This window comes from Trichoderma asperellum, chromosome 1, assembly GCF_020647865.1.
Source record: "Trichoderma asperellum chromosome 1, complete sequence".
NCBI classification, from domain to species: Eukaryota; Fungi; Ascomycota; class Sordariomycetes; order Hypocreales; family Hypocreaceae; genus Trichoderma; species Trichoderma asperellum.
Genome location: NC_089415.1, coordinates 2,930,653 through 2,958,250, shown reverse-complemented (window position 1 = coordinate 2,958,250; position 27,598 = coordinate 2,930,653). Strand labels below are relative to the sequence as shown.

The following is a 27,598-nucleotide window of genomic DNA, read 5'->3' as shown; positions in this document are numbered from 1 at the left end:
ATTGATTGTTTGACTGGTTATTCATAACAACCTCCGCCGTTGTCGCCCTCCATCTTTATTTAAAAAAAAAAACTTCAATACCTCCTTCATATCCTAGCCATACTTGTCCTGCATTACTTGCTCCTCAATTCATATCACTTCTCCCCCTTCTCGCTCCCATACTCCAAATCTCTTCAAAGTTTGACGGTCCTGGGGCCTTAAACACCACATTGATGTCGGTTGACCTACGCGACTGCCTCAACTGCCTGCAACACCCCTCCAGGTTTATGCCCATTTCGAGATCACAACTCTCAAGGGTCCATACCGGCGATAGTGCCCATAATATAATACGTGAGTCGAACTCGTTCAGAGTCTCCAGCCCAACCAATTCCATGATCATTACTAAACCAGGCGCCCTTTTTGTGCGGCTTCCACTTATACAGGAAGTATCGAGTGAATGGAAAGAGTGAAACCAATAACTCTAAAGAAAAGAACAAACAAACCAAATAAGAAAAATCAGTTACAAATCAACAACTTTTGCCCGCCATGGCGCACGTTATAAGCAAAACCGCCATTGATACCATCACGACCACCGCCTCCGCCGCTACCGCAACAGCCATTGTGGACCGCCGCCGCTCTCTTGTTCCTCAGTCCTGGGAGAAATCTGTTCGCAAGATTGGCCTGACTGAATGCGAACAGGCGGGAGTCTCTCTCGCCCACGCCTTTGCCGCCGATGCCTTGAGCATGTATCTCCTCGACGGCGACGAAACGGATCGGTACTCGGACGAGACCAAATGGAAGCTCCACGTCCGCATCATGACGTATCTGGTGTCTGCCCATTGCTACAGTGGCCTCGTCACAACCATTGGCCCAGATTATGACTGCGTAGCGTTGTGGTGAGTCCCATGTTATACTCTTCAATATAGAATGTGTGGTGTTGATCAAACCGTCTAGGATGCCTCCTGGGATGCACATGGACGACTGGTGGACCATCTTCCGAAGTGGCATGTGGCGCCTCTATTACCAACTTGGCTCAGAGGGCCGCAAGCGCTACTACGAAGATGTGCTGCCTCTCCTGCATGAGACAATGGACGAAGTCATGGGAGACCGCGAGTACTACTATCTTGCTTATATCGGTACCAAGCCCAGCGCTAGAGGCAAAGGCTATGCCAAGAAGCTCATCATGGACATGGCGGCAAAGGTAAGCCAACTCTTCTCCGCATAAAACGAAGAAGAAGCGAAAACAAAAGAGAGAAAGAAAGACGAGACTGACGAGTTAACCGCCATGTAGGCTGATGCTGAGAACCGTGCCATGTACCTTGAATCCAGCTCCAGCGACAACATCAGCTACTACGAGCGCTTCGGCTTCAAGTACCGCAAGGAAATCTCCTTCAAGAGAGGACCGGTGCCCGTGCCGCTCTACATCATGGTGCGCGAGCCAGTAGCCGCCAAAGCAGCCGAAGAAGCAGTGCCGACGCTGGACCAGATTGAGACTGTCAAAGTCTGATTTCTGCGACTGCAGTTGGCTGCTTCAGCCTCCTTTGGAGAATTTCAAGCTTGACAAGATTGTTGATAAGTTTGAACCCCTTCTACTTCGTTCTCTCCTTCCCATGACTCTTTGATCTTGAAAGTTGCGTGGCATATAAGTCGATTGGCCCAGCCTCTCATTAATCTTATCATAAACTTGACTTTGGACAAATTTTGTATTTTACCGTACGTTCGTTATCGTTTGTTGCTGTTTTGTTTTTCATCCTGTTCAGTGAGATACCTTTTTTCACTCACTTGACCAAATCCTGTCTCTACCGTACACTATTATATATCAAAAAAAGATTTTGCGTCAACGTCAAAACTGCCCTTAGTAATCTAAAATTGCCCATGTCTCGTCATCCACAGTTGTATATATCAGGCCCTGTCCCAAAAGCTCATCTGCCGCTGTAATCACTTCCCGCATGCCCAGCCCCGTTCCTCCCGTAATATTGCTCAGATGCATTCCGTCGTTGCCTCCGGGTGTGTTGTTCAAGTAGTTGTATACTTTCTTCGCAAAAGCGCTGCATCCAGAGAGCTTGCTGGGGAGCTGGGCGCCACCACCGCCGGCATTGAAGCCGTCGCCGCCGTCAACGAACATGCTATCCCCGTTTGCGTTTGCTGCCGCGCCGGCAGGGCCTCGGGTGTTGACTAGGTGCACGTAGGTTGCCTCCAGCAGGTGGTAGTTGACCTCGTTGAAATCTGTGACCGGCCGGATGACGTGGGCTCCAACGTGTCGCTTATTGGAAAATGATTTTAGGCGGCCCCATACGCGGATGTGTGAATCAATCTCGAAGCTGGGTTCTGCATCGCCTTGCTTGTCTGCGTCGATCCACTTCTTGACGTCAATCTGTCCTGTGCCATCGTCGACCCTGAATGTCAGGTTTGTCTGCTGTGGGTTTATGCTGCGGACTTGGCCGACGAATGTGATTTGTGTGATGGGAGTGCCGTCCACTTTGAACTCTGCACCGGAGTACGGTTCCTCTGCGTCGAGGATTTGCTTGATTGTCAAGGGCCGTAATGATTCATCTTGATATGACTGCGGGTTTTGGCATGCGTCAGCCAACAGCTATGGCATTCTGCATATATGCAGCATCAAACGTGAGATTGTTGAGCTTACCTTGCCGCCGCCACCACCTTGGCTGCCTTGCTGTGAACCCCCTCCAGCAAAGAAGCCTCCAGAATCATCGCCGCCTTGGGCGCCGTAGCCAGGTTTGGAGTATCCGTCGTATGCAGCTGTAAGCAGGAGATGAGCACAGAACAGTCCAAATTATGAACGGGGGGTTGCCTTACACATTATGGCGAGAGTGATGTGGTGAACGCTGGCTTTTCTCGAAAGTGGGAGACGCGTTTGAAGCGCGCCATGGGTTTAATGGATTTTGCCCCGCGACAAGCTAGGCCCAAGTACGAGTACGAGCAGTGGGCTGACTCAGCAGCTAGGCTCAGGTGTGCAGTACCTCAGTACGGAGTACCTGTAGTGCCTTTAGTCTACATGATATCACGATATTAGGCAGTTTCGAGTATTTGCTGTTCTTCACTTTTCACTTTACGATTGTTAAAAATTGGCCGTAAAATGCAGGTGGATTGCTGAAGAATACTCGTTTGTAGTCAGATACATGACTAAATCATGATGCGTAGAATAATCTCGAATTGGAAGTTGGAGACTTTTATCCTCGGTACGATGTATGTGTAGGGGCTCATAGCGCATGCATGGTGCTGTACATACATGTGGCTCACTGTAATAGGTACATGTAAGGCACTCACTGTGTCTTGTGCATCAACACCACATTCTATTCTACGATTCGATGGAATGCCGTATCCAATATCCATCTCACTACTCTCCTCATTCAACCAATTGAATTGAATTTTTCATTTTTTTTTTTCTTTTCAATTTAAATCTTGACATCTAAACATGACCTAGATAGAGACCCGACTTCAGTCGCCGCCGTCACGAGATTCCGCACGGCATCTCCATCACCAGCGCCGGCCAATAGGCGCTCCGCATATTCAGCCTCGGCAAGATTCCAGCCGGGGGTCGCATAATAGCCTGGAACTGGGTGGCCGGGACGCCAGTCAAACCACGGAGCATGATCGCATAAGCCGGGGTTGACATCAACAATAATTCGCCGCCTCTCTTGCTTCATACCCTTCCATCGCGTTCTACACAAGTCTTCCCACGGCGACCAGTCAATACCCGGGCCACTTTGCTTTTCTTTTCTTGTCCTCCTCTCATTCATGGCGATAGCGTTGCGTTGACTTGTTCCTGTGTTTCTGCGCTCATCAACTCCAACTCCAACATTAACACCAACATCATCACTAAATCGCATACGCCATGGGAAGATCCCAGACCGCGACCCTCCCGCTAATTCCTCTCCCTCGCGGGACCGTCCTGCTGCCCGGCCTTGCCTACCGCGTCACCGTCAACTCCAGCCGACCCGACTTGCCGGCTCTTCTCGCCTACGTCTACGAGCTCGCCGCATCAAAGGGCCCGGATGGCCGCATCGACTCTATCCCGATAGCATGCGTGCCGGTGTCTTCCCCGCTGGTCGGCCCGGACGGCCAGCTCCTCATCACCAATGGTGAGGACCCAGAGAGCGCCCGGGTCGACTCGATCAACCCGGGCACTGCAAAGAAGGACGATTTGTTTGGCTTTGGAGTCGCTGCCAAGATCGTCGGCATTGATGGACGCGGGTCTGGCGAGTTCGCGCTGCGGGTTGAGGGCACAAGCAGGATTAGATTGGACTCGATAATTCGCGAGCGTCCTTTTTTCGAGGCAAAAGCAACTTACTATGAAGACGAAGGTAGGTCATCTCACACCCATGTCTCCTCACTAGAATCCCTTTCTTTGATCTGAGCTTTTGGTTTCTAATCTCGGGTTGCCTTTACCAGTCGATGTCACCGATAAGCAGCTGCAAGACCTGTTCAGCCTGCTAAAAATGCGCTCAAGAGAGCTGGTCACGATTCTTCGCATCTCATCATTGCTTCCTCGCACAGGCGGCCCGGCCCTCTCCCCCGCAGTCACAAAACGATTAGAAATGCTCATAATCAGAAGGGAGCTGAAAGAGGCTGGCCTGCTGGCTGACTTCATGGCCAACCTTCTCGATGGCACTCATGAAGAAAAGCTCGGCATTCTAGCCGCCCTAGACACCAAGGTTAGGCTCACCAAGGTTATCGAGCTTCTGGAGCGCCAAGTTGGCGGCATCAAGAACAACTTCAAGATTACTACATTCACAACAGTTCCGGTCCAGATAATCGATCGGTTAAATGAGAACCCTACTAGAAGGCCAAATACAATGCCCCCAATGGCGGGGATGGGGCTTTTACCACCCCCAGGAGGGAATGATCAAAACGAAGACCAAGACGCCAACGAGCTTGATGAACTTAAGAAGAAGCTGTCGGCAGCAAAGCTACCACAGGAAGCCTCCAAGGCCGTGGATAGAGAGCTGCGCCGGCTGCAGAGAATGCCGCCTATGAATCAAGAATACCAGGTCACGAGAAACTGGCTGGAGACGATATCTGAAATCCCATGGACCGCGGCCACGAATGATCGACTAGGGGCCGATACGCTGACCAAAGCTCGACAGCAGCTTGACCTCGACCACTATGGCCTGGACAAGGTCAAGAGGAGGCTTATTGAGTACCTGGCTGTCTTAAGGTTGAAGCAGTCCATCAGTGATGATATGGAGGAGCAGATTCGCAAGGCAGAAGCTGATGCCGCCGTCGCTGAAAAGGCCATTACCGAGGGCAAGAGCAGTGACACCGCCAAAATTGCAGACGATGTTGCTCAAAACAACGCCAGTCGACAAGAGGCGTCCGAATCTGAACTCGCCAAGCTCCAGATGCTCAAGTCGAAGCGCACAGTCGACAAGTCACCGATCATGCTCCTGATCGGACCCCCTGGTGTAGGAAAGACCAGCTTGGCCAAGTCGGTTGCAACTGCTCTGGGCCGCAAGTTCCACCGCATCTCCTTAGGCGGTGTCAGAGACGAAGCTGAGATCCGTGGCCACAGGAGGACTTACGTGGCGGCCATGCCTGGGCTCATCGTGCAGGGCCTCAGAAAGGTCGGTGTGGCGAATCCAGTCTTTCTGCTCGACGAGATTGACAAGATTGGCACGGCGAGCGTACACGGCGATCCCTCAGCCGCCATGCTCGAGGTTCTAGACCCGGAGCAGAACCATAGCTTCCAGGATCACTACGTCGGCATGCCGGTCGATCTGTCCAAGGTCCTCTTCATCGCCACCGCCAACAGCCTGGACACCATCCCCGGTCCTCTGTTGGACCGCATGGAGATGATCTATCTTCCTGGCTACACCACGCTTGAGAAGCGCCACATTGCCATTCAGCATCTGATCCCCAAGCAGCTCCGGTCCAACGGATTGGCGGACGACCAGGTCGAGTTCAGCCAGGAGGTGGTGTCCAAAATCATCGAGTCGTACACCCGTGAGTCAGGGGTTCGCAATCTGGAACGTGAAATTGGCTCTGTATGTCGCGCCAAGGCTGTCGAGTACGCGGAGGCGAGAGACAATAGCGCCTTGGAGACGTACCGGCCGCAGCTCACGCTCGATGACATTGAACAGATTTTGGGTATTGAGAAGTTTGAAGAGGAAATCGCCGAGAAGACGAGTCGTCCGGGTATTGTAACGGGACTTGTAGCCTACAGCACCGGCGGCAACGGCAGCATTCTCTTTATTGAGGTTGCTGATATGCCCGGCAATGGACGAGTGCAGCTTACGGGCAAGCTAGGCGATGTTCTCAAGGAAAGTGTTGAAGTTGCTCTCACTTGGGTTAAAGCTCATGCCTATGAGCTGAGCCTAACCTCCGATCCACACGTCGATATCATGAAGGATCGCAGTATTCATGTCCACTGCCCCTCTGGAGCTATTCCCAAGGATGGGCCCAGCAGTGGTATCGGTCAGGCCATCGCCTTGATCTCCCTATTCTCTGGCAAGCCAGTGCCACCTACGATGGCTATGACGGTATGCTACCCTCCCCCTCTTTCCTTCAATAAAGTCCGACTCTACTTCCTGTTTAACAGCAGGCAAATTCAACACACCTCCTCTCCTCCTCCTATTTTCCTCAATACACCAACTTCGATTGACACAACTAACATGATATGTAACATAGGGCGAGATATCCCTCCGCGGCCGAGTCACCGCTGTCGGAGGTATCAAGGAAAAACTCATCGGGGCCCTCCGAGCGGGGGTTAAGACAGTGCTACTCCCAGCACAGAACCGTAAAGACGTCAAGGATCTTCCTCAGGAAGTCAAGGATGGTTTGGAGATCCTCCATGTAAAGTGAGTCATTGTTCTTTTCCTTCTCTGTGCTTCTCTCTCCCATTTCAGCCCTCACATCTTATTTCTCCCCATGATACTGGCATGCATCAAACGCCTTACGGTTATGCATGTTGCCTCCTCATACCATCAGAGAATCAAGAAACTATGAGAAGCAGTGTTACTAACTTCAATGCTAAAATAGCCACATTTGGGATGCGATCCGACTGGTCTGGCCTGATTCCCATTGGGCCGAGGACCACCAGTTCGCTGGCCTCGAGAGCCGTCTATAAGGGTTGTTCGTTTTGTCTGCTGGCGTCCCGGGAATTCGGTCCTTGTGTCTTGCATTTATAAGGTACCCTTGTTGTAACCCTAATCCAGCATCATGTACATAAAGGGAGATGGGAGCGTGGCATAAGCTGAAATGTATCAGATCTGAGACAAAATATCATCAGATTATACAGATGCTTAGTATTGTACGATGCTTCTCACTACTGCTGCTACCAGCAATAGCTGTTGATTTGATTTGCCTAAGACAATAATATACAATTACTTGTATCTCATCTGTGTCTACGCTGTTCTGGCAGTCCGCAATGTGGGATAAGAGTGTTCGAGTTTTCTTTTCCCTTTCCCATTTTCAAAAATGGTCAGTGTTCTTCACGTACACTTCCAAGCGGGTTTTTGTGCGATGCTGTCACCGCATACTCGCGCCACAGGAAGCGAGCTGCCTATGGAGCTCTGTTGTGAGGATATCCTTGTAAATCCGACCAGCTATACTAATAATTTTCTTCTGCATGGAAAAAACAAGATAATTGCACACCTAGGGGGGCGAGATTTCTACCGTGGCTGCAGCAGACTTGTATACATCTCCATGGACCATGTGCTGCGGCGCTAAAAACACATGGACGCAGTGGCGTCAGAGTAAGACATGCAGCACAAGGTAGCCTTCACTCCCACGTCTAGTGATTCATAGCGAGACAAGAGGGATAAAGGGCAAAGAGATGTAAGGAGGAAATAAAGACTAAGCTGAGGGATAGCAAGGGAATGGGATGAGTGCCTCTGGTTCATCCCTGAGACCCTCTTGAGAGCAAAGCAAGCGAGCGAAGCGCGTTCCTGGCTATATATTCATATCTTCAACCAACAAGAGCTGTAATGAGCTAACTGGTTCATACGCATGTCGAACTGTGCCAATGTTTTCCTTGCAGCTCAGCTCTTGAATGAGACACACACGCGAGACTGGCCCATGCCTGCAGCGTTAAACTTCCCTTGATGGCATAATGTGTGTACGTGCGCGATGTTTGTACACACCTGTGTCAGAAGTTCAGCTGGACATGGATGGAACATGATAAACAAATCAGCCATGCTGGCCTGACACGAGGGCTAAATTTGCTTTCTTGCAGAAAGATGGGCCGGCGGCGGAATATCCTTCGTATGCCTGCTCATCTTGAATTGGTTGCTTCTCTTTCGTCTCCAGCTTGCCTAGACTCCCCCCCCTTTTGTTTTAACGCATCTTTTTATACATGGCGATTTGTCGGCTCATATCTTGCCCACTAACTGCAATAGAGTACGCCGTATGCAGGCTGCGTCTTCGGGTGGCCAGCTAATGGCGGCGTATTCTAACCAGTCGTATGCTGGGCTCACCTCCTTGCATGCTTTTTGCTCCGATAGCTGAGTATCCGGTCCAATAATGTGAAAGTGAAGCTGAGATGGCCGCACAAACCACTCCTTTGCTAGTTTGCTTGTAGGGTGTCCTAGGAGCCAAAGGTCTCAAATTCATGCCTGTTGGCCTTTGTCTTGGCTGACGCCACACCACACACACACAGCTTGCTGCCTTTGTGTCATGAATCTTCGTGCTACTACTACAAACTTCAGGGAAGTACTGAATAAAATAGGTGAATACCCGACCTAGCAACTTGACACAACGTCGTCATCTTGCTTATTTAGCAAGAGACGACAGAGAATAGCAATATATTGGCTGCTCCGACAGGAGCCTTAGCCCGCAAACGTCAGAGGCGAGACATTGATCACAGTTTCTGCTGGCAGCAGGACTGGTCTAAAGCAACAGGGTTATCGTTCGTACATCGTAGCACTTATATAGCTACTGCTTAGAATCCCTGGTGTCTTGAAATGCCGCAGGGATATTGATTCACAGTATAGAGTAGCAGTATGGAATATAAGCAATGAGAAATGGAAAAGCTGTCGATCAGGGGCTATCCCAGCACGTGGTCTTGACGAGAGAGCGTCCTTCTATATCAGATATAGCCGTAGTGTAGTGTAATTCTCCAAACCAAGGGTGGCCATAAAGGGGGTTGTGCTCTCATAGTAAATACGATGCAGAGATTTCGAGTTCAACTCGCTTCGTTTAACTCGGGCTGACCTCTTGTAATGCATCTGCCTATCTTGTGGCGATATGATGCGCATAATGAATAAAGAATGGGACTATTCCTTAGCTTATGTGTAGTCGGATTTGTTTTTGAGGGACATATAATTCTGCCCAGACCTCTAGTGTTGGCGGCTGCCACACATCAGAGAAACTAACAGCTCAGTCCAGACCCTTCCAGTGTGGAATGCCCGTGTCAATTCCACCCCCCCCCCCGTCCCATCGGCGTGGCACATGCATGGTATGAAGTAGTACTTCATAGCTTCTCGGAGTACGAGCTGTGGTTTGGCACTACCAATATAGCTGGTGTGGGTGCCAAGGTAATTTAGGGAGAGAGGGTACTTTGATACCTCGATCCGATTGAGTGGCTAGGCTCCGAGAGCGACACACTCGTAAAAGCTTTTGATATACAATGAAATCATGATTGTCTGAACACGCTGGTGAGACGCTATCAACGGGACAGCACAGCAGAGCCAACCTAGTAGCTTGAGAAAAGAGTAGAGTACTTGAATATGAGCCAAAGCTGAGAAGAGGAGAAAAGCCCGTGACAAGACAATACACTTCGCCAAGCCTGCCTTTGGTACTTGGCGTAGGTTCGTTCGTTGCATGTATGTAAGATTGAGTAATGTAGGAGAATGTCACGGTGGGCTCGCCAGACGGGGCTACGCAGCCCCCTTCACTCAACCCCCACTCACATCGACGAGATGTGATGGAATAATAGACGCTTGTCAGAAAATTTCCGTCTGGTTTCCTTGCCGACTACGGATTAGTGGCAATGGCCGCTAGGGGCACTTCGCTTTGAGATTCCCGTTTCCGGCTGTTGCTTATCTCGGCCACTGTTTTGTTTTGGTGTGGTGAAAACAAGGAGCAGCTTCTTCAGCCATCGCGTTCATTGGCCACCGAACCTCCCCGGGATGATACTCGGAATAAGTGAAGATCGTACTATTTAGCCCCTCACAGATATACAAATATACCCACCAGATGGTAGGTGGTATTTCGTGCGGTAACTGCACCGTTCATCATTAACATATTGGGTATGAGCTGTTGGTGAGATGATTGCTTATTTTCTTCTGTGTGGCCTTGCTGTGTGGCCCTTGCTGTCGCATTGCGGATCCAAGAGATATTGCTAGGTGCTGAAGATGATATCCCACAGGCAAGATCAGTTTGTCGGTTGCCGGGGGCTTGATGAGAATATGCACATGCACTCTGTACTGAGTACCTACTACTACTTGCATGCAAGACCCATGGCCGGGAAACCAAATATCCCGCCCGGCACGGAGGAAATGAAACTGTACCATTTCGTACTTTGTAATTTGGTTCCATATGTATTCACAGCCTAAGGCTTGCTAGCCGAAATCTGCGCCTTCCTACCGGAACAAGTCTAGATGCATGAGACCCCTTGATGAGAACACAAGGCTTTGGCATCTCGTTGATAAATGGTTGGGACGTTTTTTTCTCTCCTGCTGCGTGGGGGGCCTGTATTTGCACCCCTTTGGTCGCCGTCCCTGTGGGAGATGCCACAGGTGTGAGCTCTTTTTCACTTCTGATATCGGCGAGAGAGTGCGTCTCTGGGAACCTTTGGTGCTATTCCCCCAGATTCACACGAGGACGCACCCCTGCCCCCTCCCCCCCGGAAATTTAGCTCCTCAATAGTCCTGCGGCCATCAGAATGAAATGGAGTCCCGGCGGGGGTGCGCCGTCAAGGCCATGGGAAAAACAGGTGGCCTGGGCCCTTCGAAGCACAGGTGCCCGTCTGAATCCCGGCAGCTTTCCGTTACTTTGGACGATGCATGATCAGTTCTGGATGACCGCTATCCTCAGATATTATACCGCGAAACAGCGAGCAGCAGGCTCTCTGAGAGCCCATGGTCTGACTAGCGGCCAAGTGCCCACCATGGCAGTGGGATGTCACCTACTAAATTTGGAGGAGGGCTCAAGCTGTTGGTTTGGCCTGTAATTTGTTCAGAAAACGACTGCTCCTCTTGAGAAATTCAGTGCTGCGTACGGGCACAGATGTAGACAAAGCCTCCCAGCTGGAGAGAGGACCGGTCCAGGATTCGGCGCTGATCTTTTTGCTTGCTCCTTGCGGAACGGCTGCCGAGCAAATGACAGGCATGCGACTGTGGTAAGTGTTGATTTCGGTTGCAAGTTTTTTATGCTCGTGCAGCGGGCGATATGGGGCGCTGCTCCATAATGCACGAAGCAGATGAGGGCATTACGGAGAATTTCGATTGGAACGTAGGAGGGGAAAGCCAAGCGCACGCCATCTGGTGGGTGGTAAATTAAGGTAGGCCGCAAAAGATGGCGACCTCTGCCGCGTGTCCGGAGTTGAGCACTGGTGCCAAATACCTTAGTACCTAGCAGTAGTGCTGCGCCGGTGGCAGTACCTTGTACCCACTTCGCACTTCGCACACTGCTTCCGAACGCCCAACGGCAGGAATGAAGGAAGCGATTGCCATCACCAGACCTTGCGCTCGGTTAAAATAATTTCCCGCGGCCAATGCTGCGTTTCCGGCGACATTCGACCTGCTTGGGCGACATAGGAGACTCATGCCATCAGCTTCGTCGCTGCCATTACGATCGCCATGCACAGCATGAGAGGAGAATGGGCTCTTGGCCGCTCAGGCCGCATTTTGCAATCTGTCTGGTAATCTGGCTCAGGGCATGTGAGTGAGGGCTAAGGCACTTATGCTTGCCACACTGAAGCCAAGGAAGCAATAACGTGCTGACAGAATGCAGCTAAAGGTCCACGGCGCCGCCACTTGTCATCACCAAAATAATATGTCCTAGCTGTCTGCGGCTAAGATTCGTGCCTTCAGATGGGCGAGACGCAAAGTACGAGTACCTAGACTACCTGCTCGGAGTAAAGAGCGCAGACAATCCGTACTCCGCCCCTGCACAAGGATTCTGTGTTAGCGAGGTGGTATTCCGTACAGGCACAGCCATTCCTTGAACCAGCGTGTGCTCGTACAGCACTTGGGTCGAGTGTGGTTCGTTATTAAGGGGGGTTCCTTGTTCGGGAATTTCTAGACCTTGCGCCATGTGCTCGTCCCAGGATTTGCATTACTGTCAGGTTTTGCGCTTCAAATGCTACATACTTTGAGATTCCTTGCACGGAGTACTCCGTACCTACTACATCAGGAACCACGACGTACAAATGCCAAAAATAGCCAAGCTTCTCTAATCTGCTACATACAAGGAAGCGCTCTGGTCTACGGAATACCATAGCCATACAGGTATGTAACTATGGAATACGGAGTACAGAGGGTAATACTACTCTCCTCACTGCACCGCGAGATTTTGCGTCAAAGTATCAACGACTACCTGGTATTATGGAGTTTACATGCAGGCGTCATCCTGCTAGCTTGGCAACTAAACAGCCTCTCGTTCTTGAACGTCGTAGGAGCTAGTCGTTATATGTCCTAGAGCTAATCTATCATGGCCCGGGTGAAAGAAGTGCTTATGCGATGCTATGGCGAGATTCTCGCGTCTTTATATTTATACCACACTACCGCGCAAGGGAGCACACGTTTGTTTGTACCAGCAAGAGTTCTGGTCGATAGTTTTGGGATATCAGTCACCAGGCATGCCATTTCTGGACTCGTTGGGAGGTGGTTTCGATCCCCACGACAGCTGTGTACCGGAAAAGAATCTTCGCTGCATGAAGTGAGGGATGAGGGGGAGACGTACATTATTGCAAATATGAGTTCACACTGAGAGAGTAAGGCAAAAGAAGAGGAGAACCCCAAGATATCTTCAACTATGCATCATGGCGCAGAGTATCCTCCTGAACTTGGGGCACAAACATCACTACCGATGGCTCAGAGATATCGTATCTCCGCGGCTTTCGACAGCCAAAGCAGAATGCTCGGTAGGATGATACTCTCGGTGGTATGCGTATTCCTATCACTCCAGCGTCGACTTTCTTTATCTCTGAAAGAAGCCATAGGGCTTTGTACTCTGTGACATTTTTACGCCGTTAGCGCATATATCAAAGCTGCTAGTCGTAGGCCGGGCTCTTAGGCCGCGCTGGCTAAATGGAAACCAGGGGCTAGGAAGCGAGAGCCGCGAACGGGGCGCCAGCTAATACTACTAGCAGTGCTACATAGTGCGTTGTAGCATGACTACTAGCAACTAACGCGTCGTCGGGTCGGGGGATTTAGCCATGCATAGATCATCGTTCCGTTTGGGTCGTCTTTCGCATAGATGACGCATCCGGAAAGGAAGCCGAGCAAGCAATGCGGAGCAATCAATGATGTCTTCATTATGTTACTGGTACAAGGTAAAAAGGGTTAAAACGAAGGAAAGGAAACCCAAGCATCTAAGCAAGAAGAAAAAAAAACTACAAGGAGCGAAGAAAAGAGACGGGTAACAGCGATACTGCAGGGCTGGCTATCAAAAGAGGGAAAAATGAAGAAAGCAAGAAAACAGCGTCAGTGCCAAGGGTGCTCCGATAGAATCGTCCTCACGTAACCCTAAGGTAGTACTGAGGACTGATTGGGAGATGTCGATTGAAAAGAGATAGAGCACAGATTTGGTACAGGGTACAAAAAGGCCGATACCAAAGCACTGGCTCGGAAGAATTCTACACGGCCTTTCTTCATTCTCCCGGTTCTTGTCTCAGATAAGAATAAAGCGGACGGCCTATCCTGGTGGGCGACTAGATCATATCGCGACTGGACGGAGCCGAGTCATTGGGTCAGATTGGGTCAATGACCGCGGTACTGGCAGGTTCCTGCAAGGGTTTATGCAGCTTGTGGTATTTTGGGAGGAATGGGCGCCTGACTGGCATTGAAGCATCAAAGACCGCGTCAAAGCGGGTCTCCTCCTCTGCAGTAAACTAACTAACTACTACTGTAGGTGGCTACCCTCAGAAACTGTCTCAAGGCCCCAGCTCTCTGATCTTTGCTGAAAAGGGAGATGATCCTCAAGATTCGAAGCTAGACAGAGGAAATATAGAGTGACTAAGCAGCATCCGGAAAAGATACTTGATATCTTCTGCTAACCTACGCACAGTGACGAGTAACCACAAGGGCCCTGGCATATATATTCAGGCGTGGATGCATCGACTTCAAGTAAGAGTACGGCGTGATACCTTTCCCCAACTGAGACACCACCAATAAGAGAAACTGAAATGATACTTGTACTTGTGTCCTCTTCGCTAATTGGAGGGGCGGGAACAAGGATCACTCCGTCGGGTGAATTATTAGTATCATGTGTCAATATCTGGTTTCGGGATAGCACGTCACACAGCTGCACGGGTACTATACGGGTAGTATACCTGCACGCTCCGGCTGCTTGTGCAGAGCACTCGTAGCCGTAATGCGATTTGCCAAGAGAAGGTCTTACCCTCTGTGCCAGGGGTTTCCCCCAATAGCGCTGAGATGTTTAGTCGGCGATGCTTGCAGAGCGCCAACCCGATATAGGAGAGAAGCCCGGCGCAAAGCTTGCGTCTTCGATAAATGATAGTTGATATGTGGCTGTTGGTCTAGGGCCTGTGCGCTTCTGCGACCCCAGAGTCGTTGTCTCTCGGGAATCTGGAGGATAGCGAGATGCCTCTTTGACTGGAGAAACCCGTACGATGGAAACGCCGCTTCACGTGTTCTTACTGCATGAAGTATTACCACATGTTTCTGACGAGGGCAGACCAGGGCTCTTGAGGCTCACCCTACGTACGGGGCAAGTGATGTCTTGCTGAGGCTCTGAAACCTGGTCGGGGCCAATTGTCTAGTGCTACCATCATCTCGACCCCCTTCAAGAGCTGCGTCAACCTGCAAATACGGGGATGTTTGTACAGTACATGTTTTGCACAGCAAGGTGCTGTATTGGTTTAGGGAAGCGAGCGACCTTGAATCAATCCCTGCTAATCCTAGGCTTGCTCACGAATCGGTTTTCCTTGCTTTTAGTAGGGAGCGATACGAAGTACCTGGCCGGAGCGACAGCAGCTTCTTACTTTTCGGTCTAGGAAGGCATCGGGAGACATTTTGGGTCTTTCACGCACGGCCGGTCGAATAATTGGTAAAGCAGAGCTGCAAGCTCAACAAAGACATTATAGTTGGATCTGTACTGGTACCCGCCGAGTACCAGTTGCGTTCCCAGGCACGAGCTCCTGTTTGACGTGATGGAGAAACTAATCTCGGAAATCTTGGGTCATACCAACCGGCAAGCTGCCACGCTTTGACAAGGGGAGGCGCCGCTCCAAACGCTAAATGGCACACACTCCCAAAATGCCCGCGGACCGCATGCTGGCCCGTTCATCTCCCATCTTATTCTGCAGCTTCGGAGCACTCAGTCGGATCTTAATACCACGGAGCTTTGAGAAAAAAAGCCGGGCTGAGCCTCGGGCTGGCTCTGATGAGGCCTGGTTTCATCTCCAGGATTCGACAAGAATATAAGGGCTGGACTGTCTTATATACCGGTGATCTCGTACGTTGCTGCAACTACGTCCTAGCTATTGCACAGTTACATTGCTACGCTGGAAGCCTAAAGGCACTATTGAGTGACACAGAAATGGATGAAAAAAGCGACCCACCTACCTAATGACAGGCCGCCACAAAACGTCATCCGAGTTGGAAGGCCTTCAGCTCACGTCTCAGCAAGGAGTGCAGCAATCTTTGTGCCTGAAGCTGCCTGGGGGCTAGCTTTTCTTTTCGTTCTTTTTTTCCCGTTGCGACAAGGTCTCCTCTCATGCTAGTCCAACTGCGGATCTTCAAGCATATTGGCACATCGGAACACAGTCGGTATATTCCTACTGCCGGCGGAGTGCATAGAATCCTCCAGCCGCACGGACGGACTCAGGGTGGGATCGGTGTCGCCGACCTTGTCTGGCCTCATGTGTCTGGTGCCTTGACAAAAGTGATGGGCTCACGCTTTGATTGTCTTGCTGTCAGACGACGACTAGCAAATCGTTGGCTAGTGTCAGGATAAGTAGGGGGATCTGTCTGTATGTTTTAGATCCCCCATGTTTCGAAACAACAAAGCTATGCTTTCTCTGCGCAATGCGACGGAGCTTGCTACTTTTATTGTTATTTTTCCTGCCCTGCCATATTGGGCACCTTGCAGTCGACGACCAGTCTATATTCACTTCCTCATGATACCCTTCTCCATGATGGTATTGTCAGGCGCCAGGTGTCTTGGGTGCAAAATATGGCTACTTCATTCTATCTTATCTCTACAAGTCCTTTTTTAGGTGGGAGCTTGCAAAGTCTTTAATTGACTACTAGCAAGCTATTTGTACAAGTACTTGTTCGACTTCCGGCCAGAATCCCGTCGTCGCGTGCCCCATGCCCATGCGCAAAGCACCTGGGTGATTGGATGAAGACCCTTTCGGAGGACCCATGCCGTATCCCAAAAATTGAGCCCAGCCTTGTCGACAAGTCGGGTCTAATCCACAGCTCTGGGGCACCAGCCAACTGGAAGATGGAGAGGGCGCTGGACTAAGTAGCCATGTTTGGCAAGCAGGGCCTAGGCGCAGGGTCCGGCACGGTCCCTAATTAAGCCTCCAGCTCGTGTCATCCCCACCACGGTCTCCTCCATGATGCCACTTTGATTGTTTAGCCGGATGGTGCTTCGTAGCAATCTAGCACTCAGCGCCGGCCCGCTTGAGTAGAGGCGCCCCATGGACACTCCTTCCGGTGACCAAGCCTCCCAAGGTTCGTGGACCTGATCCATGGCGGCCATTCTGTTGTCCATCTGTGATCCACGAAGCAAATCCTCCAACCCGCCATCGAGGCCTTGCTATTCAGCCAACTTCTACATCCTATTTGCAAAGCTTGCTAGGACTGCTAATCCCAGGACTGCTAGCTTCCCCTACTCCCATGCAAGCTCCTTGTCTCTCAAGGCAAACGCGAGTTACTCGTATGGATGTACGAGAACCAGTACGCCAACTTTGAAAGCTCTAGGGAGGACACAGCAGCATCTCCACTTCCACCATACACTCACTCGCAAGCCTTTACTTTTGCGTCTGACGCCAGTGCCAGGTACTCCATACCTGCGTGCATGGGCTGGCACCAAACATCGTCCAGGCCTTCTAGATATGCCGAGAGCACCAAAGCCTTTGTAGCCCTACCTTGTTCTGCCTATTGTCGCCGATTCGATCATCACCCTTGGCGGTTCGTCAACTTTTCAGGCATGGCAGAAGTCGCTCACCCCTGATCATTTTTGCTCCCAGTGGTATTTTACGAGCACCAAAGGTCGAACACTATGCGCACATACATGCTAGATGCATTTCTAGAACGCCAAGACTATCCCGGTATCTTAATTTTGGCTGGGGGATCAGAGTTAAATGACCAGCTTTGATACCACCCTCTACGCATCGTCCCCCCGGACCAACATGTACATGTGGTAGGGGAGAGATATCACCCAGCCAACTCCAGTTTGCCGTCTCCCGGCTGAGAGCTCCGGGTTTTAGTCTCGTTCAGCTGTATCACATCTTCTTACGCCCATGGTGCCTCTCCATCACCGTCTCTTTGCCATCTTTTCCTGTGGCTACCGTCTAAGCCTTCTTTGCCTACTTCGTGCCGTAGCAGCAATCCTTTGTTTTGCTGCCGAGCTCTCACCCCAGCCAGCACACCTCCACGAAACGGACAAGATACAATACACCCCCCCTCCCCACCCAACCTCCACAGCTTTCTTCTGGTTTCCCGCCTTTCCCATCCCAGTTTGCCCCAATCATAGCCGTCTCCAGTGTCTTATTGCGCTTGTGAAATCTCACACGCACGGCGGCCGCCTCTCCCCTCTCGAGACAAGCCAGCGGAGAATTGTCAGATAGGATTGACCGGGCAGGGATCGTCCTGGAACAAGCCATGTCCTGTCGCCTCTGATTTAACCCGCTGCAATAAGAACATTATTAGACCAGGAACTCGGTCCGTGGGCCCCCGATTTCTCAACACTACTTGACCACCTGCTTGGCTACCTACTTGCTCTGTACAAGTTGGTCTTTGTGCTTGCAGGCTTTTCGGCGAGTAACCCTATTTTCTCTGGCCCGACTGCCTTGCATCTGGCAACAGGGTCCCTTAGACTAGACCCAAGAGTCGCACAAAAACCGACTGTAAGCCGCCAATCAGCCATTTGAGGCTGATCCCCGTCGTGCTTTTGTTCTGACTCAGTCGTTTGAGCCAGCGACTTTGTCGGGTTCAGCAGCTTCAGCTTCGCCAGAATCCGTCGCTCAAGTCGTGAAACTTTGCGATTTTGCTGCGGGCTGCCGTTCCATCTCGATAACCACCGACGACACGGCCGCATGTTGTATCACAAAGCGTTCTAATACCTTTGGCTGCCAGGTATCACACTGTTCCAGCGGCGCCTGTTTCACATCGGTTGCTCTCCGCCTAGCTGGATCTTTGGCTCAATTTTGGTTTCGAGCTCGTTAGTTGGCCTCTCTGGCTCGTAACCATTCTCTGTGTTCGACCTTTTTTTTTATTTTTTATTTTTTTTATATTATTTATTTTTTGCTTTTTCATCCTTTGGAGGCCAGCCGCCACATTAAAAAATTTCCGCCCCATTTCTTCTTCGCTCAATAGAACGACGGGTACGCTCTCAGATCGACTTTTCCTGTATACACTCACTCGATTTCTTCCGGCTATCATTGAAAAGAGTACAAGAGTCTTTTTTTTCCCTCCAGTATCTAAGCTCAAACAGTGATTTACTGCGAATTTTTGCTTCCGATAACAAGCTACTCTTCATTCAACCGTCGAAAAACATATCCGAGATCAACTATTATTCATTTAAGAAGACGTGAATCATTAAATTATTTCAGGCCAGAGGGTTTACGGTTCGAATTAGACTCTTTGAACGATCAGAAGTTAAAATTCACATCCTTTGGAACTCGGTGCTGTTGGTGGCTACCAGGAAAAACTTCTCACGGAATATTCCATCCATGACATTTTTAACACATCCTTCTAATCCAACGCCGCCCCTCGTGCCTGGGCATCATCAAGCTTATCCTGACCCAACCCGCTGCGCCTTCGACGTCAATTGGGGCCGGAAAGAGGCCTACCCAAAGGAGTCGGCCGTGCGGAGTAGGGCATATCCCTCACCTCCTATGTCCGGCTCTCCACCCTTACCTCTGAGACCAGCTCAAGAGGCTGGTAGTCGAGGTAGTGAAGTTCCAGGCTATTTTACTGCCTCTAGAGTTCTGGATGGCCTTCGTGGAGGTCCGACACAACCGTCTCCCACAAATCTTCGCGAGCAGGCCGCATCAATGGCAAGGCCATATGCGCAAGAACCGGCAATAAGGTCTCCATATGCATACCCCAGACCCGAAGAATCAGGAAGGATTATCCCATATGTCTCTCAGCACCACCACGGAATGCCTCAAGCAGTTTCTCAAACAGTATATCCAAACTCGACGCCCTCGAACTCGGAGGGCTATCCTGTGCCCGATCGACCGCAAGCAACCGAGTCTCAGCCGTATACATCACCGAAATCTCAGAGAAAGGCGAAAGGCCATGTTGCTTCTGCTTGCGTACCTTGCAAAAAAGCTCATCTTCGGTAAGCATAGAGAATTTGAAATATGCGCCAATGAGCGTATTGTTTTGTGACTGTGTTGATCACTAACATTATTTTGTCTTAGATGCGATGGTACGTTGTCTTTTTTTTTTCTCCCTATACAAGAAAGAAGTTGTATAATTAGTATTAGAGCTACTTGGCGGCTTGCTTTGCAAACTATACAGGCCAATTGGAGTTCTCAATGGGCTCTCCTGGAAGAGATGTGCTTTGTTGCTCTACAACACATACTATTGAATCGGGAAAAGGCTCTGGATGGAAGGTGTAAAATGAAATGGAACTTCTGAACTAACTTTTTTTATAGCACAACGACCCTGCTCCAGGTGCCTTGGCAGCGGGAAAGAAGACGCTTGTGTCGATGTTCAGCATAAAAAGCGAGGACGGCCACGACTGCGAGACGAAAGGGATGGTAGATTCGATCCATCTAGATATTCGAATCCTCAAGATGCGACGTTGAGGAGGCCACTAAGTATATATCCCTCGACAACTCCTGGAACCTCCCCATACGAAGACTCCCTCCGACGAAATCAGTCCTACAGACCTCTCGATCCTCCATTGATCGAGAATGGCCCACGTGTAGTATACCAAGAGCGACCTCCTGCCCCAGATCCGAACCTTTACACCCCATCTTATGAAGGCGCACCACCGAATAATATGGAGCCTCTGGCATACTTGAGCATGGATTTTGACATCGTCAAGGCATCGCCAATGTTTATGGAAATGGTCCATGCATCGAACCCATTGGGAAATAAGCTGAGCGATATCGTTACGCCGCATCAGGCCGCTTTCCTCACCAACCTTCAAAATCAACTTTTTGAAGAGCAGCGAACGTTTGAGCCGAATTATCTGCCGCCTATTATGGGCAGATTGGATATTGCCATCAAGGACTATGGATTCATGACCGAAGATGTGTCAAGGTTTCGCCTCAATCATCTAGAGTATTTCGGCTTTGTTGGATATGACGGTTATACCAGGACATTCCCTCTCCGGTTTGGAATTGCAAAGGAAGGATCGTTCTATTTCATTGTATTTTTGTTGAGCCTCCGAGAGCTTCACCCACAGCTCCCGCCGCCAGGATCTTCGCAGCATTCACCGTATCCACAACACTCACATGCACAACATTCTCACCAATCGCAACACGCTCAGCACTCTCAACAGGTACAGCATACTCAACATACGCAACGCGCTCAGCGTCCGCAGCGTGCTCGAGAATCTGGCTTGTCATATCATCGGCCATCAGTATCGCATCAAGCGGCTTATGGTGATCAGTCAGCTTCTTCTTCGACCGAGCCTTACAGGCATCGCCATAGTGACGGTGCCATGCGATCGCCATATAATCCAGCTGTTTCGCATGCGAGTTCCAGCTCAGGGGCCCAATCTTATACTCCGCCACAATACTCTGCGTCAAGTTATCAGACATCCCAAAGCGAATACGTCCCTGCTAGCCAACCCCAAACCCAGCCGTCTTATCAGCTGCCTCCTATTCGGGCGGAGACAGATCACAGACCCTCTTCTCGAGAGGTTAATTGGCCAAATGCTGAACGACCAAGACGGGTTGATATTGGCGGCTTACTAGAGCAACCCGGCGATATAAACAGGCGTTAGCCCCATTTGACTTCTTCAACATATAAACCCAGCTTCTGGGAACAAGTCGGCTACCCTAATAGATTGGGGGAACTACATACACATCTAACAACGAGCGGCTTGCCCACTGAATATGGCTACCTTGGACATTTCTCTTGTCTGAGAAGTTGATTACTAGCGCCGGCGCTTCGAGCTAACTGTTTGTTTTCCATTTAAAAACATTCCGGAATGGAATTTTGGAAAGTCAATGAACTTAGCGATGCCATTGTCTTGATCTTCTCCTATATCACTAAATCATGGATGAAGCTAAATTTCTGCATCTTATAAACAAAATACGGGGCAGTTGCCTGCGAAAAGCTTAGTTCGACTGATTCTCCCTCTCCCCCTCTCTTTTTTTTTTTTTTGTCTTTCTTATTTCCTTTTTGCCGAAAATTTTTTCTCTATTTTCTTTATATCTCTTCTAGGCTCAATGACAAAAGGAGGGGATGGATAGGAAGCGGTCACTTTTGGGGAGGAACAACTGGACTGAATGATTAAGCGTAGCGCTATGTCTTTGATTTTTCTCGGGCTATGTGGAGTTCTGTTTACTCATGTAAGAGTTACTTGTTTCTTTTTTTGACATTGATTGCAATAGTATTTGGAAAGCTTTGCAAAAACCTTGGCTAGGGCAATAAAGAGAGGGATAGGCGGCATGAATAGTCATGGTCATGCCAGACGCGAGTATATTGGGCCTTCCGGGGCAGATTCGTTATTGTTATGCATTGAACAGGCATACTCTGTGGTAGGGAGGCTGATTTTGGTTTACAATTATAGCGTAGTGGTTAGATCTTAATACGACCAATGTATGGATTAGCGATTTTGCTGCTATACAAATTATGTGTCTCTTGTCGAAATTTCAAGATGTCTACTGGCGCCCATGAATTACAGAGCACGCTGCAGCACAGATACATGAGCTGCTTGGGCTAGTATCTGGGCTGGCCTGAGTCTGGTGTGTTGCAATGCAATGGAGAGATACAGATAAAACATCCACTAGGCTAGAAATGATCGGCATATAGCTTGATATACAAGATTTTCTCTATAATAGTCTAGGACACCGTATTTCCTATCAATTGTGGCTACTCATCGACCGCCTTAAAGCACAGACTAACGTTCGTTCGTGTACGGAGTACCAAATTCAGGTACCTCTCGCGAGTCACGTGCAAGCGTGGAAACTTCGCGTAGTAAGCCAAGTGGTCAACGTTCCTTCCACCGCCTTGCATTTTCCATTCAAGAAGAACTAATTCGAATGAGATGGGGCTCTCTCGACCTTCATCTCTCTTTTTTACTATTTATTGTTAAGAATCGTTTGCGTTGATATGGGCCGCTCTGCACAGGCTTCTCTCCTCTGATGCTGGCGTTATTTGCAATGGTTTATGCATGAAATGTTACGAAATTATTCGAATGTGATTTACTCATTTAATTGAAGGAAAGTTGTCAGATGAAAGCGGTTATGGATAAAATGGAAGTTGATAGTGCCCCGAGTGGGACCAAGAGAAAGGCGGAGGAAGAACATGAGGCTCAGAAGCCCGCACGAAGGATCAGGGTATAGTAGTCTCTTCGCCCTTCTTCGTCTTCTTTGACTAGATTTGAGAGTCAAGAGGATTCCATTGTTCCACAAGAATTTGTTGATTGACTGACATTTCTTTGCTGAGTAGGCTCTCGACCCTGATGTGGTCAACAAGATCGCTGCGGGAGAGATTATTGTGGCTCCGGTTCATGCGCTCAAAGAGTTGGTTGAAAATGCTGTGGACGCAGGCTCAACGTCCCTGGAGATTCTGGTCAAAGATGGGGGCTTGAAAATGCTTCAAATCACAGACAATGGTGGCGGAATTGAGGTACTTTAACCTTTGCCACCTACATGCTCGTTTTTACAGCGGCTGACTCCTTTTCCTTATTGCCCAACAGAAAGAAGACCTGGAAATTCTATGCGTACGGCATACAACGTCTAAAATTTCTACATTTGAAGACTTGTCATCTATCGCCACATATGGATTCCGCGGCGAAGCTTTGGCCAGTATTAGCCACATTGCCCATCTTACGGTAACGACGAAGACCAAAGAGTCATCTCTCGCTTGGCGTGCACATTACCTGGATGGGAAGCTAGTTCCTGCGAAGCCAGGGCAATCTGCTGAACCAAAGGGAGTTGCTGGGCGTCAGGGTACCCAAATCACGGTGGAAGACTTGTTCTTCAATGTGCCAACTCGTCGGAGAGCATTTCGATCCTATGCAGATGAATTCAACAAGATTATTGATATGGCCGGACGATATGCAATACATTGCAAGGGAGTCGGCTTTACTTGCAAAAAGGCAGGCGAGGCTTCTAACGCTCTTTCCGTACAAGCTCAAGCAACTGTGATAGACCGCATTCGTCAGATCCATGGCAGCAACGTCGCCAATGAGCTCATAGAACTATCTGTCTCCGACGACCGATGGGGTTTCTCTGCCAATGGCTATGTGACAAATGCCAATTATCACATCAAGAAGACGACATTGCTCTTATTTATCAACCACCGTTGCGTTGAATCAACCACCATGAAAAAGGCACTCGAACAGACATACTCTGTCTTCTTACCCAAGGGCGGCCATCCTTTCATCTATCTTAGCCTGGAAATTGATCCGGCTCGAGTAGATGTCAATGTTCATCCTACCAAGCGGGAGGTTCATTTTCTCAACGAAGAGGAGGTCATACAAGCTATTTGCAAGAAAATTGAATCGGAGCTCGCTACTGTAGACACGAGTCGAACGTTTATGACACAGACGTTACTGCCTGGAGCCAAACCTGTTGAGTCTTTGGATGAAGATGACAGCGATGCCACTCCAAAGTTTACTACACCCGCTCTTAGAAAGATACGGCGAAACTCGAACGATCTTGTCCGGACAGATAAATCTCAGGGTAAAATAACTGCTTTGTTTTCACCAGCGGGCACTATCGATAAAACAGGTTCTCCGGCTAGAGCTTTAGAAGATGAGGCATGGGCTGTTCCAGAGCCAGTGGAATACACAGCGACAGACCGTGAGCACGTCCAATGCCGCCTTAAGACCGTCAAGGAGCTACGCCAAGAAGTCCGAGATGAGATTCACCATGAGTTGACAGAGATCATCGCCTCACACACATTTGTCGGTGTAGTCGACGAAGGCCGGCGACTGGCCGCCATTCAGGGAGGCGTGAAGCTGTATTTAATAGACTATGGCCACACATGCTTTGAATACTTTTATCAGCTAGGACTCACCGATTTTGGCAACTTTGGTGTTATCAACTTCAGCCCACCTCTGGACCTCAGAGAAATTCTTAAAATCGGAGCCGAAGTCGAAAAGGAGGCTATGGGAGCCTCTGACAAGGAATTCAATGTCGACTTGATAGTCGCAAAGGTAGCAGATCGGCTCATTGAGCGAAGAGAGATGCTCCAAGAGTACTTCTCCCTCGAAATCACTCCTACGGGTGAGCTGGTTTCCATCCCTCTCCTCATTAAAGGCTATACGCCATCCCTTGGCAAGCTCCCCAGATTTCTTATCCGTCTCGGACCTCATGTCAACTGGGATGATGAGAAAGAGTGCTTTCAGACTTTTATCACAGAGTTGGCGACATTTTATGTCCCTGAGGCACTGCCCACGTCTGCAGAAGGGAAAGATGAAAGCGGAGACGTTAGTGAAGAGGGAAAATCAGAACAGGGAGACGAGGATGCGGCTCTTGAGGAAATGAGAACAAGAAGGCAGCACGTCAGGTGGGCTATCGAGCACATCTTCTTCCCGGCGTTTAGGTCACGGCTGGTAGCGACGAAGAAGCTCATGGACGGAGCTGTGTTGGAGGTGGCAAGTTTGAAGGGACTGTACAGGGTTTTTGAGCGGTGTTGATGAATGGGAACATTTAAAGGAAAGGCGCTAATTGAAGATTCAGATTGTTTCAGCTCTTCATGATATATTTATCTCATGGCGTATCTTTATACATTTTATTTTCCAATTTCCTTTGTTCACATCTATGCAAGATAAAATAAATATCTATTCCCCTACATTTCCCTCATTAGCTCCTTTCTCTTACTGTCATCTGCACAGGCTTGTGCTTCTTCTTATATGATAAGAATCTCGTCAAGTTCATGACGACTTCGTCTGCCCTGTCCCTCAGCTCTGGCTGTTGGCTCTTATTGACGCTCTTGGCCATGGCCTTTGCCTTTGATACCGTCCCATCAAGATGCTTCAAGAAATCGCTCTTCCAGAAAACCTCCGCATCGTAGACGTATTCCTCGTTTCCATAAATGTCGAAAATCTGATTAAACGCCTCGACAGCATCCGCAGCAGGAGTCTCAGGAAGGCCCGCAAGGAGAGTGACAAGGAAGGTTCCAATCTCGCGGTTAAGATCCGTAGGTGCCGGATTCAGCGCCAGCTGGCCAAGCACGCCGACGCACTTAACGCCGAGCGCCTGGAAGGGGTCTTCAGGGTCTTGCAGCGCGGGCGCACCCTTGGTGGCCTGGTAGAGGGAGACGAACTTGCGGTGCTCGTTGGGCTGGAGGGGCGTCTCGCCGTGGAGGGCACGGGCGACGGCCCAGGCGAGGCTGGTGACTTGCGTGGCGAGGTCGACGTCGGCGGTGTCGGAGGCTAGGATGGGGGAGACGACTTGTTGCCAGAGGGCGCGGGCGATGGGGGTCCAGGCGCCGAGCACGTCGTTGTTGGAGTCGTCAGAGAAGTCGATGAGGGAAACGGACCAGGCGATGTTGTTGAGGGCGGAGAGGGCGTGGCCTTGGACCTTGAGGGAGAGGTCGTCGGATGGCTGGAGGCTGGCGAGGCGGATGAGTTCGGGGATAGCAATCTGGATGAGAGATTTGAGGGTCGGGAGATCGTCAATGTTGTCGTCGCCGTGATCAACGCCAGTGACCATGTCCATGTCGGCTTCAATCTCATCTTCATTCATTTCATCGTCTTCATCGTCATCGTCATCTTCATCCTGGCCCTCAATGTCATCACCAGCGTCAGAGGCAGCCTCGTCCATATCTTCGTCATCATTCTCCTCATCGCCGCTTTCCTTCCCAGCCGCAGCCTCACCGCTTCCAAACTCTTTCTTTGTAAACAGCTGAGCAGAGCCTCCCATTTCAACGCCAAGGCTTGTGCCGATGGATGCAATTGTCTCCAGGGCCAGCTGCTGAAACTCTGAGGGGCTAGACCAGCCGCTGCTGTTGGCCTCGCCCTGGCCGGGGACAAAGCCAGCCATGGCCTTGGTGAGCGTCGGTATCAGATCTGAATCGTCAGCCACATCGATCTTTGGTGATAGATTCTTCACTTCGAGAAGAGAGGCGTAAATGTTGTGAAGGATGGTGCAAGCTAAGACACCATCTCCGCTAACATCGTCCTTTAGGGATATCAGCGTCTCATAGCAAGCGATGCTGCTGGGTGTGCTTGTGATGTATTTTGCTAGGTTCGTATTGTCCTCAGATAAGACCATTAGACAGGCCATGGAGTCTCCACGGATGGGTGATATAGGATCTTCATCGTCCTGAGAGGTATATGTGATGAGTGAGAAGAGGAGGCTAGTGATGATGGTGTTATTGGAAATTGACTCCAGAATCTCATCTTCTGCCTCGGCTAGAGCCATTAATAGCGAGACAAGGGACGCTGCAATGCTGGAAATAAATCCCTTCTCCGCTTTGGGTAGCTTTGCAAAGGGCGCCTCTTTTGAGAGGATCTTGTCTTGAATCTAACGGATAGCGCGTCAGGTTAAGGTAAGCTCTCACTTATATCATTGAGATTCCAACTCACCAACTTTGAAGCGAATTCAATCGCCGTCAATACATCTTGTCGGTAGAGGTGAACACAGAAATCGGCCTCCTCCTCCTGAGCCAGCACTTGCAAAATCCCCCATCCAGCAGCTCGGCTCTCAAGCGCGGCGTCTGTCAGAGTCTGAGTGAGAACGGTGTAGACGATCTGCTCTCGGAGCAACAGTTTGCGGCACTTGGTGTCCTGAATAATGCTTGAGATGACGGACGCAGCCGTGGAACGAGACTTGGGGTCGGCGCTTTTGAGATCGTTGATGATGGGCAGAATCTTGCTCTCTCTCAGAGCGGCCAGCTCAGGATCTGCAGGAGGCTTGACGGCTTTGGCAACGGGATCGCTGCGGTGGCCGGCCCTGGGCTTCTTTGATTTGCCCATGGTGTCTGTGCGGAAACGAATGAGATGATTGAGGAGCGAATATGCAAAGCCAATGAGTCGACAGACTGAGTAAATTGCTGCGGTGTATGAGGGTTGATATGAATTGTGATGATGAGGTTGGTGTTTACATGGATCAAGTCCCGTATCAAGTTTTTTTTTTTTTTCCTCTTCCAGTTGGCTACTC

The 27,598-nt window shown here is 50.0% G+C and overlaps 8 protein-coding genes across 8 annotated transcripts; 5 read left to right on the top strand and 3 right to left on the bottom strand.

Moving 5' to 3' along the window:
• Positions 1 to 525: 525 nt before the first annotated feature.
• On the top strand, positions 526 to 1,486 carry TrAFT101_000929 (uncharacterized protein; the record flags this gene model as incomplete). Its single annotated transcript, XM_024903316.1, has 3 exons — positions 526 to 875; positions 934 to 1,180; positions 1,271 to 1,486. The coding sequence occupies 3 exons, from the start codon at positions 526 to 528 to the stop codon at positions 1,484 to 1,486; spliced, it is 813 nt and encodes a 270-aa protein (XP_024765162.1).
• TrAFT101_000928 (uncharacterized protein) lies at positions 1,470 to 3,103 on the bottom strand. Its single transcript, XM_066126193.1, has 3 exons — positions 2,797 to 3,103; positions 2,624 to 2,739; positions 1,470 to 2,542 (listed from the first exon to the last, which is right to left on the bottom strand). Exons 1-3 carry the CDS (start codon positions 2,798 to 2,800, stop codon positions 1,835 to 1,837), a joined length of 828 nt encoding a protein of 275 aa, XP_065982292.1. The 5' UTR covers positions 2,801 to 3,103; the 3' UTR covers positions 1,470 to 1,834.
• A 261-nt stretch (positions 3,104 to 3,364) lies between these two features.
• On the top strand, positions 3,365 to 7,336 carry TrAFT101_000926 (uncharacterized protein). The gene is made up of 4 exons (XM_024907492.2): positions 3,365 to 4,304; positions 4,393 to 6,479; positions 6,628 to 6,797; positions 6,979 to 7,336. Exons 1-4 carry the CDS (start codon positions 3,836 to 3,838, stop codon positions 7,064 to 7,066), a joined length of 2,814 nt encoding a protein of 937 aa, XP_024765160.1. The 5' UTR covers positions 3,365 to 3,835; the 3' UTR covers positions 7,067 to 7,336.
• On the bottom strand, positions 3,396 to 3,883 carry TrAFT101_000927 (uncharacterized protein; the record flags this gene model as incomplete). Its single annotated transcript, XM_066126192.1, has 1 exon — positions 3,396 to 3,883. Exon 1 carries the CDS (start codon positions 3,828 to 3,830, stop codon positions 3,396 to 3,398), a length of 435 nt encoding a protein of 144 aa, XP_065982291.1. The 5' UTR covers positions 3,831 to 3,883.
• A 4,317-nt stretch (positions 7,337 to 11,653) lies between the features above and the next one.
• Positions 11,654 to 11,933, top strand: TrAFT101_000925 (uncharacterized protein; the record flags this gene model as incomplete). Its single annotated transcript, XM_066126191.1, has 2 exons — positions 11,654 to 11,819; positions 11,893 to 11,933. The coding sequence occupies 2 exons, from the start codon at positions 11,654 to 11,656 to the stop codon at positions 11,931 to 11,933; spliced, it is 207 nt and encodes a 68-aa protein (XP_065982290.1).
• Positions 11,934 to 17,928: 5,995 nt separating this feature from the next.
• Positions 17,929 to 22,145, top strand: TrAFT101_000924 (uncharacterized protein). Its single transcript, XM_024903314.2, has 3 exons — positions 17,929 to 19,641; positions 19,724 to 19,731; positions 19,961 to 22,145. The coding sequence occupies exons 1-3, from the start codon at positions 19,028 to 19,030 to the stop codon at positions 21,259 to 21,261; spliced, it is 1,923 nt and encodes a 640-aa protein (XP_024765158.1). The 5' UTR covers positions 17,929 to 19,027; the 3' UTR covers positions 21,262 to 22,145.
• A 361-nt stretch (positions 22,146 to 22,506) lies between these two features.
• Positions 22,507 to 25,286, top strand: TrAFT101_000923 (uncharacterized protein). Its single transcript, XM_024899208.2, has 3 exons — positions 22,507 to 22,822; positions 22,935 to 23,114; positions 23,185 to 25,286. Exons 1-3 carry the CDS (start codon positions 22,718 to 22,720, stop codon positions 25,129 to 25,131), a joined length of 2,232 nt encoding a protein of 743 aa, XP_024765157.2. The 5' UTR covers positions 22,507 to 22,717; the 3' UTR covers positions 25,132 to 25,286.
• Positions 25,091 to 27,521, bottom strand: TrAFT101_000922 (uncharacterized protein). Its single transcript, XM_024910887.2, has 2 exons — positions 27,025 to 27,521; positions 25,091 to 26,962 (listed from the first exon to the last, which is right to left on the bottom strand). Exons 1-2 carry the CDS (start codon positions 27,412 to 27,414, stop codon positions 25,298 to 25,300), a joined length of 2,055 nt encoding a protein of 684 aa, XP_024765156.1. The 5' UTR covers positions 27,415 to 27,521; the 3' UTR covers positions 25,091 to 25,297.
• Between the last annotated feature and the right edge of the window lie 77 nt (positions 27,522 to 27,598).

Coding starts and splice junctions, on each gene's coding strand:
- TrAFT101_000922 (XM_024910887.2), bottom strand. CDS start 27,414: ATGGGCAAATCAAAGAAGCCCAGGGCCGGCCACCGCAGCGATCCCGTT. Junction 26,963..27,024: donor TTGAATTCGCTTCAAAGTTG/GTGAGTTGGAAT, acceptor GCTATCCGTTAG/ATTCAAGACAAGATCCTCTC.
- TrAFT101_000928 (XM_066126193.1), bottom strand. Junction 2,543..2,623: donor AAGGTGGTGGCGGCGGCAAG/GTAAGCTCAACA, acceptor CAAAACCCGCAG/TCATATCAAGATGAATCATT.
- TrAFT101_000923 (XM_024899208.2), top strand. CDS start 22,718: ATGAAAGCGGTTATGGATAAAATGGAAGTTGATAGTGCCCCGAGTGGG. Junction 22,823..22,934: donor AGCCCGCACGAAGGATCAGG/GTATAGTAGTCT, acceptor TTTGCTGAGTAG/GCTCTCGACCCTGATGTGGT. Junction 23,115..23,184: donor ACAATGGTGGCGGAATTGAG/GTACTTTAACCT, acceptor ATTGCCCAACAG/AAAGAAGACCTGGAAATTCT.
- TrAFT101_000924 (XM_024903314.2), top strand. CDS start 19,028: ATGACATTTTTAACACATCCTTCTAATCCAACGCCGCCCCTCGTGCCT.
- TrAFT101_000926 (XM_024907492.2), top strand. CDS start 3,836: ATGGGAAGATCCCAGACCGCGACCCTCCCGCTAATTCCTCTCCCTCGC. Junction 4,305..4,392: donor AACTTACTATGAAGACGAAG/GTAGGTCATCTC, acceptor TGCCTTTACCAG/TCGATGTCACCGATAAGCAG. Junction 6,480..6,627: donor CACCTACGATGGCTATGACG/GTATGCTACCCT, acceptor TATGTAACATAG/GGCGAGATATCCCTCCGCGG.